General features: G+C 35.0%; 1 protein-coding gene and 1 pseudogene across 3 annotated transcripts; both read right to left on the reverse strand.

Annotated features, from left to right (window-relative positions):
- Positions 1 to 3,858: 3,858 nt before the first annotated feature.
- LOC111303489 (exocyst complex component EXO70B1 pseudogene) lies at positions 3,859 to 7,047 on the reverse strand (annotated as a pseudogene). Its single transcript, XR_016326915.1, has one exon. The product of XR_016326915.1 is annotated as an exocyst complex component EXO70B1 pseudogene (transcript).
- A 14-nt stretch (positions 7,048 to 7,061) lies between these two features.
- LOC111303490 (sorting nexin 2A-like) lies at positions 7,062 to 11,415 on the reverse strand. Of its 2 annotated transcripts, none has more exons than XM_022899796.2 (5): positions 10,106 to 11,415; positions 9,793 to 10,002; positions 9,179 to 9,439; positions 8,236 to 8,322; positions 7,062 to 7,401 (listed from the first exon to the last, which is right to left on the reverse strand). In XM_022899796.2, exons 1-5 carry the CDS (start codon positions 11,171 to 11,173, stop codon positions 7,321 to 7,323), a joined length of 1,707 nt encoding a protein of 568 aa, XP_022755531.2. In that variant the 5' UTR covers positions 11,174 to 11,415; the 3' UTR covers positions 7,062 to 7,320. The 2 variants fall into 2 exon arrangements, with proteins under 2 accessions (XP_022755531.2, XP_022755532.2); XM_022899797.2 differs by lacking the exon at positions 7,062 to 7,401 and adding an exon at positions 7,706 to 7,932.
- Positions 11,416 to 13,332: the final 1,917 nt, after the last annotated feature.

Here is a 13,332-nt window from a genome sequence, read left to right on the forward strand (position 1 = left end):
CATACTTTGAACAGTATTTTTCAAAGTCTTTAGATGTGTATTCCCCACCATTATTAGTCTAAATACATTTCAAGGGCACCTCTGTCATTCTTTCTACCATGGCGCGAAATTTTTAAAAATACTGTAATACTTAGCTTTTGTTTTTCAACATATACACTTAAGGTTTATGTGAAGCATCATCAATAAAAGTAATAAAATACCTACTATCATCCAATAACTCAACTTCAATGGGACCACATACATTAAAATAAATCAATTCCAATATATTTTCTTTTTTCTAGGAATTTTTACGAAATGAAACTTTACGATGTTTATCAAACAAACAATGATTACATGAATCGAGAAACATACCTTTGGTTAAAGGAATAAGAGACTTCTTTGTCAAAACCTATAACCCTTTCTCACTCATGTGTGCCAACCTCTTGTACATTATACAGCATAGTTTTTTCCTTGTAACTATCATAGATCCTTTAAAAAGCTTTCACTGCCCATTATTTTATTGACTCTCATATCCCTTCTTATCAAAGAGATTAATAGCAAGCAAGTTCATTCTCATGTCCAAAATATATTTAACATCTTTTAAAGTTAACATGCAACCCTTACTAGTTTGTACAATAATATCATCAATTTTAATAATCTATGATACACTCTTGTTTCTCATCTTAGTGTAATCAAAGTCTCATGCTTTGTAAGTTGTAAATAACTCTCTCTTAAGAACACAATGATATGTCGCTCATGTATCAACTATTCACTCAATGTCAGGATCATCAACATGATTACAATCAACATGTGTATAAATCAAAATAATTGAATCACTATCTAAATTTATTGTTGTAACATTACCATCATTTGAACTCTTACTTTTCTCATCTTTTTCACTTTTGCTTCAAGATTTTGCAGTATCATTTGATATGACCTGTTTTACCACAATAGAAACACTTCACTTTATCTCTGAACTTGGATCTATGTTTAGACTTACTACGACCTTTTTAAGTTCTGACCTCTATCTATGTTTCTACCTCTGCTCTCTGTGACTAAAGCTTGATTTCCAATGTATAAATATTTTCGTCTTGCTTCTTCATTAAGCATACTATCTTTTATCATCTCCAATGTTACTTTATAATCAGGAGTTGAATTAAGAACAGTCACAACTAAAATATTTTAGCTATCTATTAATGAATCCAAAAAAAATAACGCTTTCATTTCATCATCCATCTTAAGCTTCATAGTAGTCATCTAATTAAATATATCTTGAAAATCACTCAAGTATTCTATAATCGATCGTCTATCCCTATACTGTAAAATTATAAGCTTTTTAACAAGTATAACTTTATTTATACCTATTTTTTTTCATACAATGTTGTCAATTTTTTTCAAACAGTGTGAACATCTGTCTCTTTAATTACATGATGAAACACTTTGATATCAATCTATTTTTTTTATTGTAGCCAGCATCTTTTTACCTAACTTTTTTTAATGTTCATCTTTCATATATGTTGGTTTAGCCGAATCACCAATACCGATTCATACAAATCTTTGTAATATAAATTATCTTTCATCATAGGCTTCCAAATTTAATAATTTGATATTGTTAATTTTATCATAGAACTTGTATCACCCCTCATGGTTTAAATATAATTTACTTCTATCTTAAGCTACTTTTGTATCGATGTCTCAAAATAATACTTACTCTAATATCTCTTATTAGGCCTGAAGCAATAAACACAACAACGCAAAAGTAATATATCGCAATAAACCAACAATAATAGATAACAATCAACAACGTAAGAAAAATAAAGCATACCAAGATTTACGTGAAAAATCTTTCGATGTAGAGAAAAAAAATCATGAACCACTAGAAAAAGCTTTACTATCAAATAATGGATATACAAAGTTCTTTTTTAGCTAAAATTAAAACTAATCAACAACTAGAGAAATAATTGAAGAAATTTCATTAAATAGATGACTCAACAAATACACCTTAGATTTGTTTCTAAAGAGTTTCAAACCCGATCTTCACCATTCAAAATGTAAAACTCTAAATTATAAATCTGTTGATAAAATTTCAGCTCAATCGGATCATGAATCAACTTTCATTTAACTAGCTCTTCTTTTTTCTTTTTCTCTATTTTTCTAACTTTTTTTCCCTTTATTTTCTTTAGTTTTCCACACCATCTTGTTTTTCACATTAAAATAACTTTATTTCTTTTTATTAAGTAGATAGCACTCTGTATAAAAAAAAAAAAGACTAAGACTTATAGTTTTTGATTAATCTAAACTCAATTAGATAAGGCTGGACCTTTTTCTTAACAAAAACAATATGCCCTTTTATCTGTCGACTTGGTATTTTCATGGAAAGGGAACTGATGGGATGATTTCTTAGAGGTTTGACGAAGGTTTCGCAAACACGAACAGATTATATATGCTGCGGGACTTGATAATTACTGGAAGCTGCAGCATTCTTGTGCAATCCGAAGACTCCTGCATGTGGAACGCCTTCTCAGTTCTTATTTTAGGATAGCATTCATCGAAGACAGCAGCTTACAAAGCCCTGGTTGGCTTCTTGGAAAACCAGCTCGTTCAAAGTATCCAGTGATCAAAGTTTTTAGTGGAACAAATTACGTAACCCATATCCTTCGTTCTTTCTTTTTTCTTTAATCCTTTCAGTCGCTGAATAACCCATCCCCACACCATAGCTTTGACCTAGATTTATTCGCGCTAGTTGGATTGGACCAGGTCATGAGGAAGGAAAATAGAGTTTTTTTTTTTTTTTTTGTGCTATATGCTTTTCTCTATTTCTAATTAATTTTTGCTTGTCAAAAATCTTTTTCAATTGAAAGAGAAAGAAATTAGACCCACAAAACCAAATTACACACAAGGCATAGCATTCCTACTCAAGGAACCTGAAAAAGCAGAAACCACCCTGGTAGGTTCTTCGCTTCTTTTGCCGCCTGATCCGGATATATTCAGATCCACATATATCGTGCTTTGGTATTTCTTTTCTTTTCTTTTCTTTTCTTTTTTATCCATTTATCCAAAAAAAAATTTTCGATGTCATCCTTTTCTACACCATAGTTATCGTTCCTAAGTTGATACAGCCACAAGTCAATTGAATTAATGTCAACCTAGCTCAATCAGGGATGAGAATAATATCAACTCACAACCATAAAAGGAATGTTGCTTAGATAGGCGCAAGACGCTGGCATTAAATGGCTTCACTGAGGATGCTTGAAAGTGTAAAACAGAATGGATGAAGAAAGACGGAAAGGAAAGGACTCATTCCTTCTTCCAATGGGATAATATGCTCCTTCTCGGAAGAAAATTTTCCTGTGTCGGCCCTTCCGAGCATGATCGGCAAAGGAGTGATTTAGAAAGGACATATCCTTCCTTAGCATATATGCAAAAAATAGTCAATTCAAAACTTTATTTATTGGCCCAGGATCCTCCCCTGAATAGTGACTCCTATTTTTATAGGCTAAGCCATATAAATGAATCTCGTACCAATAAGCACTAGCATCTATCATTTACATAGAATCATGAACAGGACTACTAGCAATTCCTGAAATTAATTAGTATGCCCAAATGCCATCTTGATCTTCATAACAAAATTGCCTACAGCAGAATGTCCAAACGGTTTGTGTTGACAGCCCGTAACTTTCCCATTAAATACATCCTACCTAAGAAAACAACACCTATGGATTAGCTTTTACAATTTGAATATTAGATGTGTAAATCATAAAGCTGCTGTATTCAATCATCCATCCAACTAACTAAAAACTGAAACTTGGACTTAATTTGATCCAAGTTATTCCAAAGCAGTGCAGTTAAGAAAAATAATGTGCTATCATAAGAAAAATATCAGTAACAAGAACTCTTCATTTTATAACATCTGTTGTATGATTAGATTTGCTATATACAGAACGAAGAAAACACTACAAGATTACAATTCACCTTGAGACCAGAATACCATTCAGATTAATACAGGCAAACTATCCTTAATTCACAAATACAAGATGAAAATTTGCGCTAAATAATTATAACAAACACCTAGTACCAGACTGCAAATCATTTTAGACTACCATTCACTCAACACACACACACACCAAAAAAAGAAAAATAAAAAAAAAGAATCCTTGAACTTGCACTATCAGCAGCTGACCTTTACTTCCTGCCACCAGATGATCCAGTGCCTCCCTCAAACAACTCATTAATCCTAACCTCAATATCCTCTGGGCCATACCTAATAAGCCTGTCAGCATTCCTCCCAATTTCAGGAATACATTGGAGCCTGCCAATGAAGCTTCTATAGGCTGGTGACAAAAGTCTAGACACTGAAATCCTCAACTCTTCTCTCAGCTGCTCATCGAATAAAACCCATGTAGACTGAGTTCTACATACCTCCTCAAATTGTGAATTGAATGAGTTGATCTTCTCTTTCAAAGACTTGGCAATGGCATTCGAATCCAAGGATGAATTGTCAAGCTTTAGTGTTCCCAAAATCTTATTCCATGAACTTCTTTGATAATTCGTACAATATTGCCTGACTTTTGCAGTGTGTTTTCGGATCCAATCATCACCCAAAAGTGACCCCAACTCACTATCCTTCACTTTTTGTACAATATATCTTCCATTATTCATCATAAAAACAGAGCACAAAGCAGCGTCTCTATAAATCTTGGACTTCACCTCCAAATTACTCACCAAAAGCTCCATAATCCATGCCATCTGAACCAACACAGAAGACGTAGATGACCCTCTATCATCAAGCTTATTAGATGGAATAAACACATTACTTTCGTTGAAAACTTGTTCTAATGTCTGTCGTGAACGACACGCCGCACGGAGATAATTCATTACATAGCGTGTGATTGGATGAAGTCCGCCACCAGGAACAGCCGCTTTAGCTGGGTCCCGCCGAATCAAATTCTCTAATTCCATGAATATCCCTCTAATTGCTTCTCCTAATCTCTTCCAAATGATAAGCGCTTCGTTTCTAAGAACCAAACAGTACTGATCCGAAAAAACAGAATCAAATTCAGGCATCAGGTCTCTTAAAGTCTCGAACACGTCGAGAACTTTGAAAAGTCTCTCAGGTGACCGGCTTCCAATAGCTATGGCGTCAGCGAAATTAAGTAACTGAATGGTGGAGCCACGGCAGACTTCCATGAAGGAAAGATCAGCAGCGGTGGAGAATCCAAAAAAGACGCGATCACATAACCGGCGTTCGCTCGGGAAGAGGATGCGAAGGGCGACGTTTGCGGCTTTGATCCAGCGTTCAATCTCATCTTGGACCTCTTGCCATGGCATTTTTTGGATTTCGTCTATGCTCAGCTTTTGTAACCCTAGCCTGGAGATGCTCTCTTCGAGGAACTCTCTTCGGCACGTGCTGTAAACATGAGAGCATTCTTTTCCAAACCCTACGGCTACCATGCGCTTGGCGATCTCGTAAAGGTCGTTTATAGTTCCCGACGGAAGCGCGTCGATTACGATGTCGTAGTCTGTTATCGGTTGAGCTATGGGGATCCGGTGATCCAGATCCGCACCGTTTTGAAGAAATCCTTCTTCGTTTTCTTCACTTTCGTCCTCCGAATCGAATGATAAGTTCCCTGTTGACTTATGGTTGTCTCCACTCAGTTCAAACGACTCAGCACCTGGCTCCATCAGAGACCTGAACTCATCCTCGACGCGGAACATGGCCTGTTGCATCAAGTCGTCGGCGCGCACAAGACAAGCGCCGACGGATTTCTCAGGGGCCATGGGGCTCCAGTCCCTGATCGTCCCAATCAACTGGTCGATAGCGTCAAGGAAAGCAGAAGAATCAGCTATGTCAGCCCAGATGGGATGATCAACTGCCACGAATTGGGAGATCTGACGGTCCAAGGAATTGAGGGTTCGCTGGAGCATGGCGCATCCACAGGGATCCTCGTCGAGCATTTTTTCAGACAACTTCTCGCGAGAAAATCTGCCGTCGAAGTTTGAAAAGAAGTGCAAAATATCGTCCGCCATGGTGTCGTTTTGGCCAAACGTCTTGGCTATGTGCCTCGCCACCGCTAACAGCTTCTCTTCGCCGTTCTCAACCATCGTTCGGAACAGTAATACCCTTCTTCTTCTTCTTCTTCTTCTTCTTCTTCTTCTTCTTCTTCTCTCTAACTCTGCCTGCTTCTAGTTTAGCTCAATGAAAACGCTATCATGAGCGGCGTTGTTCTCTTCTTTGAATATAATTTAATAAGTAAGGGTTTTTAGAAGTTTGAGGGAAAGAGGAGAGGAGAAGAAGGGAGTTTGGCTTTTGAGAGGGAATGGAGGGAAAGTGAAAGTGATAGGACGGGGAAACGTAACTTGAGAGACGCAGAGCAGATAAAACGAGAGATGAACGGGAAAAAAGAGGCGAGAGATTGGTAGTTCTGGTAAATATATGGGAAGATAAATGGGGTTTTGAAGGTGGTGGGATAATATATCTTTGGAGTTTAGTTTGGATTTGGAAAAGAGAGTCTACTGTTGTCTTTCCACCAAATGAACTGTTGTTGGATCATAAGTGTTGTCTAACTCTCACTCTAAAGACAAGAACCAATTAAAGAAGTATAGGTTCTTAGTTAGTTAGCTAAGTTCATACTAATTACCATAATAATAATAATAATGAGTTTAGTTGAGTTGACGATAATGCCTCGGAGGAGTTGACAAATACCCACCGTTTAGAAACGTGCGGTCGCCTAGTTGTTTCGAAGATTGTCCAAAATTTAGTTTGGACAAAAACTTTTAGTTCCAACGGGCCTCGCTGTTAATATAGTTCCCCACTTGCCGATCTTTTGACCTGCGTAATTACTCTTTGCAATTTGAATTTTAGGAAAAAAAGAAAAAAGCCATAATCAGAATGTTTAAGTTGATTCGTAAAACTTCAATACCTTTGTGATTCAGACAAAAGGAATTTCTAAATTCCGTTACACCAAAAGGCATACAGTGGTTTCTTCTAAACCCCTAATTAATTAAGACATGAAAGAACGTTCATTTTTAAGGAAGCTTAGCTATAATAATGTGAAATAAAGAAAGAAGGTAATCCCATCATCTTCCCAATCGCACCCATGTTAAATCTGGAATTATGATCACACGCCAGTATATCAAACAATTTACATCATCAAATGTAACAAATTAAAGTGGGAAAATATTATACTCTAAAAAGCAAAGGAAAAACAAAACTAACCAAAGTACTCCATTTTTCTTCATTATTACCAATGTAAAATCTATCTCCTAATAGGGACAATAACCAACAATATAAAAAGAAAAAGAGACAGTGAAGGCTGAGGATTTGAATATACATCCAAACATTTAAAAGCTATATTTTGCGTATCCACTTGTCTCCTCTGCAACCTTTGCCCACACATTTGAAATTTTCTCAAAATAACCCACCTGTTATATTTTCACAAGAAATGTGAGCTAAGAAACAAATGATGTTAAATGCATATATAATTAAGATGTTGACAGATTCAACTGCATTCTTTCTCTGCATTGTCTAAATCGGAGCTTGCTTTTTTTTTTTTTTTTTTCAAATTCATAAGAACACGATCCAGTACGTAGCAATATTTTGATAGCAGAAATTGAATAACCCACTATAGACAAGCAAGCAGCCTTAACACACAGGAATCTTTCGCCTTTTGCCAATTACCATGCACATGCCTTTTTTTAGGGGGGAAAGGAAAAGTGCTCAATTGATATTAAAAGGACGGGGAAGTAGGTTTCATACATTAGTAAAATCTTTTATGGCCATATCCCACAGGAAAGTAGAAAGAGGGAAAATTAAAATGGTTCACATCGCAGTTTGAGAACAAAATCAAACACAATCCACAAGGACCTCTTGTAAGATGGGGAACGAAGAAAGTCTCATTATCACTAGGTGACTATAAAGAGACGTGGGACCATCTTTTACTGGAGATCTTGAAACTGACAAAAAATACATATAAAAGCAAATCAACAAAATTGGTTTATAATGCAAAGACAATAGCTATCAGGCTTGATTAGATAAAGCTCAGTGATTAATGAAGCTCCAAGTTCAATGAGTAACGAAGCCTTCAACAAAGATAACACAAGTTTTACCAAATCAATTTCAGGTACAGGACACTGCATTTTCAATCAGACAAGTTTAAGAATGGATAGACTCCACCACTGAACCTCAAACCATGTTAATTGAGCTTCATTCATACAATAAGATCATCAATATAGACAGCAAAACAAAGATCAAATTACCTGATTTACAACAAACCCCTTCATCATGTTCAAGAAGTCAGCACATCTTTCATTGTCAAGCCTTTCAAGTTCGCACCTGTTGTTTTCCTGTAATTGCATCATCATGAACCAACTTACACAATGATGAAGTTAACAATAACAATGCAGACAATGTACTTGCAAATAAAATACACAAATCAAACCATAGCAATACCTAAAAGATCCACAATAAAAGGACCCAACAATGTACATTTGTTTGATGAAGCAGACACAGCTCACAGCCACATGAGCATCTTTGTAAAGCAAATTAACTGGGTGCAGCGGTGCACTCCTCTTTTCTTTTAATTTACCACATGAAGCAGAAGAGAGAAAGAGAGAGAGTACTGGCAGTAAGGGACAATATAATTTACTAAAACCATTATTTTCCTTTAAATTAATCCTATCACATCCTGTCTTAGTAGCTTTACTTCAGATTTAACAAAGGCTGTGACCTAAGAGCTATTTAAAAAGAAGAAATGCTTATTATTATAGCAACACATAACACTGAAATATCAATAAGGGTCAACTGAAAAGTATAAGAAGAACAACAGGAAACTGAAATAGTCAAAACAGTGGGACAACCACATATGACATGACCGAACAAGAGCTACTGTCTAATAATAGCTGAATGGTCGAATAAGTTCACTAAACTAGTTATATAACTCAATCTGTTTGGTTAGAAGCCTTTGTTCATATAGGGGAAACTCAACTAATTAGGAGTGGACTATCTTTATCACATACAACTTCTTGGATCTCTAGCATTGAGCAAATCGTCTATGTGATACAAACATGCAATGAACATACAAAGGATATATATTAACAATAATAGCATGAGCACAAGAAAATTTCAACATATCAACAACAAAGGGGAGAAAATTATCCTCAAATTCGGATAAACGGAAAGGATATTATGAAAATTACTCACCTTGATCCGCTCATATTCTCTTATGGCAACATTTTTAGCATCTTCAGTAACCCTTATAGTATCTTTTAACTCCTCTATCTTCCGAATCCTTGATTTGTCGCCACCAAATATTTTTGATGATGCAGCTTCAAGTTTTTCAGCCCTTGAATGCAATGTAGATAGTTCTGATAGGAGAGTTTGCACCGTCAACAAAGCACTTGATCGGTCCGAAAATGCACCATGCACAGCTAACATAAGCCCAAGATATTCATGAAGTGTATCCTGAAGTGCACAAAAAACAAAATACATTATAAATAAATGCAAACTTCCCTTTACAAATATAGAAACTTCAAATGAAATTGTAATCACCAGCATAATTGCTCAAATTTTGATTAATGCAGGTACAAACAACAATAATTAGCTTCTCAGGCAATCCATAAGCCAGCCATTCCACATAGCTTCAGACCTTTTAAAGTTGTTGATTGCCAAACTTAATGATTACTAGAGATTTCACACATTGCAAACTCTTATTCTTGTTCAAAATAAATTGTTCCAACAAATGAATACTTGTGAACATCTCAATCCCACGTTTTAAGTTGAAAGAATAAAATGAGGTATCGAATTTTGCACATTACCAAATGCTTGACAGTCTGCGAGTTCAGTTCTCGATAAAATCTGCTAGCTTTGACTGCGGCAGTTGCTAAACACTTCATGTCAGCAGCCCGTACTCTTTGAGAATTGAACATAGCCTCCTCATTCTCAAACTTAGTCAGCTTAATAAATGCCAATCCTAATTCTCCCATTGTCTCTCCCATATCTTGCTGTGCTTTAACAAGTGCCTCAGCCTAAAAGAAAATTAACAACATCCCAAACAAAACCCATCATCAAAAACTTTATCCCACAAGATTCAAATGTACATGTCAAAGTCAGAAAACCCAATAAAATTACCTGCTGAGAAGCATTGCTGAGTTGCTGCTCAAGATCATGAATCCATTCTTTTTTCTCCATAAACACCTTATCCTCCTCTACTACAGGCGGTTTCGAACCACCCCAATCATTTGCTACAGACTGTCTCAATTCCTTAAACAACCGCAACAAATCCGTCCCGCCTTTTGCAGGCAGCAGCACCTCGTGTGGCTCCACCACTGCAGTACTTTCCCCAAACAACTGCTTCGGTAACTTCACAGCACCATCAAGCATCCGTGAAGCCACATCAGTGCTCGTCGGCAATGGAAGCCTCCCTTCCACTTGCAAAAACACCTTCAATTCATCGCTTAGTCTAATCACCGGATGCTCCACCAGCCTCTGCAAATATTTCTCCAATGCAATCCTCCTTTGCTCCATGAATTCTTGCTTCTGCATCACTTGAGATTCCACCACATTTTTATCTGGCCTCGGCGGAATAAAATATCCACGGTAAGCTTCCGCTAACCGATCCGATAACGTGACTACATCCCTAAACCTTCTCCTAACACTAAATTCAGAGGAGCCGAGTTCTGGACTATTCGTTCTCGTCGTAATTAAATAAGTGTAATATGTATTACCTCCTGGCACGAGTGAATTGGTGGTGTCTTGCTCCTTTTGGGGGTTGGAAACCGTAATTTTGATATAATATGTGCTGGACGATGGCGATCTGGAGAGAGCCAATGACGATTCTGGGTTCTGAGAAGTCGATTCGAGGCCGTTGAATGAGTTCTCATCGAAAGGACTGAAGATGACATCAGCGTAGGAAGGAGGCTCGATGTAGGAGTTGTTATCAGGTGCGTTAGGGTTAAGATAGAGTGGAGGGGAGAGCAAGGGATCGGAGTCGGCTGGAGTCGCGAGGATCGGCAGAGACATTGGGTGGTGCGTCGTATTGGAGAGTGATGAGATGGCGCTTCGATAACTCGAGTAGGAGTTACTGTTCTGGTGGTCGTTGAGGTTGCTAAGAGGCTCGTCGAGAACGAGATTTTCCATTTCTTCACGGGAAGCGAAAAGGTGGGCTTCTTGGAAGCCCTGGTTCTCAGAGCCCATCATCTTCCGATTTGAATAAAATCTTTCTCAAGACAACAAGAAACAAAAAAGAATTAAATGAATTCGAATCTGCTTACCGAGGAGAAAGCATTAGGGTTGTCGATATTTTCGACAGGGGAGGGAAGTGTTGGTGTGCGCTGTGAGGGAGAAGAAGATCGAGGGAAGGGTTGCATGTAGCTTGTGCGCCGGGGCATGGAATGGAGAAAACGTGAAAAAGCTGTGGACAAACAGAAACGATGGGAAACGAAAACCGGATTCTCATTTTTGATTTTTTATGTTCTTCGGGGCCTGTTTTCGGGTTTGCAATGGATATGGATATGGGTTTCTTCCAACCGGACTTAGGAATGTTGGTTGGATCTGTTTGCAGTGATACGGTGCGTTCAAGATCATTAATATGGGTTTTTTCTTAATCTTTTATTATTATTATTGTTGTTGTAGCTTGTTTATGCTTTGCTTGATTTGGCTGGCTTAACAAAGTCAAGGGATAGCTGCCTTGGCTTCACAAATAGAATGCCCTATTTGCTTGATCTGTCTGTGTTTTTGGCTTATGAAGGGCCGTACAGCTTAAATATTTGCTTTTTAAACATTGATAGTCACGTTGGTGGCTACTCCGATTACGACAGGCTTAACGCTTGAAAATACATTTAAATGTTCGAATCAACAAAAGTATGTAAAAAATGATGAAATGAGAAGGAGAATATGTACAGTATAATATTTATCCTATGTAATTTTAATTTTTATATTTTATAAGTGATGTCATGATCTAATATATTATAAAATATTTTTTATAATTTTAATTATAAAATGTTTTAAGTTATTAAAATTATAAAAAAATACTTTATAATTTATTCGATCATGGCATCACTTATAAAATATAAAAGTTAAAATTACATAGGATAAGTATTGCATGAAAATGTTTTCCTTCTCATTGCATCATTTTTCACGTACTTTTGTTGATTCAAACATTTAAATGCATTTTGAATTACTATTTTTGGCATCTCCTTTTTTTAAAACAATTACATCCCTTGTTTTACTTAATTTTCAGCAAGCTTCTTTATATAAAAAATTTCACTAAAATTTTTTAAATGTGAAATAATTAACTTAATAATTTGAATAAAAATTACAGAATTTTGAAGAAAAAAAAACTATAGTATGACTTAACTTTTTTTTTTATTTTTTTATAACAAAATAAAACAATTTATTTTTAAGTGAATAATAACGTTGAGGTTTTTTAATTAGAATGAATCTTTATATAAGTTATTGAACGATTTTTAATTGAATGTAATGTAGTGGTATTTTTTAATGAACAAATCCTTTAATGAAAAGATTAAAAATTTTTAAATGATGTTAAAGGATGGTTCGATCTTAGAAGGATAAAATTAACTTTAAGTACTTATTTATTATTGATTTTTTTCAAAAGAGTTAATTATATATTTTATGTCTAAATTTAAAAAATATATAAGTTGATATTTAAAAAAATAAAATGTATAATTTACACTATAAATTTTCAAGTAATATATAATTTGCATTATAAATTTTCAAATTATATATTATATTAACTCAAATTTTAATCTTACTAATTATATTAGTTTATATATATATGATATTTGATAAATATTATCAAATTATGTATTTACTAAATATATTATCAACATTTTTTTTCAAATTAAATTAAATATATATTTTTAATTTATCTAAATCATAAAAAATTTCTAGGACCGATCAAATTTTTTTATCATGTAACATCCATATAAAACTTTTTATAAAATATTTAATACTTTTATTAATAAAATAATATACATATAATAAAATTATATTAATTAAATATCATATATACAAGTTAAATTAGTAATATTATAATTTAGATGAAAATGATATATTATTTAAAAGTTTAAGGTGAAAAATATATTTTTTATTTTTAAATAATAATTTATATTTTTTTTAAAATAAAAATAATTAAATATTTTAAAAAATACTTAAGTAATTAATATAGAAAGAAAAAAGTCAAAAAAGAGGTAAAAGTGAAACTCCGTTGGGTGGGTCTAACGCCTAAACGGCTAAAAGAAACGCAAAGGGCGGAGTCCAAACTCCCAAACGCAAGTCTTAGATCCAAAGGCAGGTGATCTGGTAAAACCCAACATCTAAATTAAACCTGCATCCAA

This window comes from Durio zibethinus, chromosome 13 (assembly GCF_047325235.1).
Source record: "Durio zibethinus cultivar Kanyao isolate XHJ-2024 chromosome 13, ASM4732523v1, whole genome shotgun sequence".
NCBI classification, from domain to species: domain Eukaryota; kingdom Viridiplantae; phylum Streptophyta; class Magnoliopsida; order Malvales; family Malvaceae; genus Durio; species Durio zibethinus.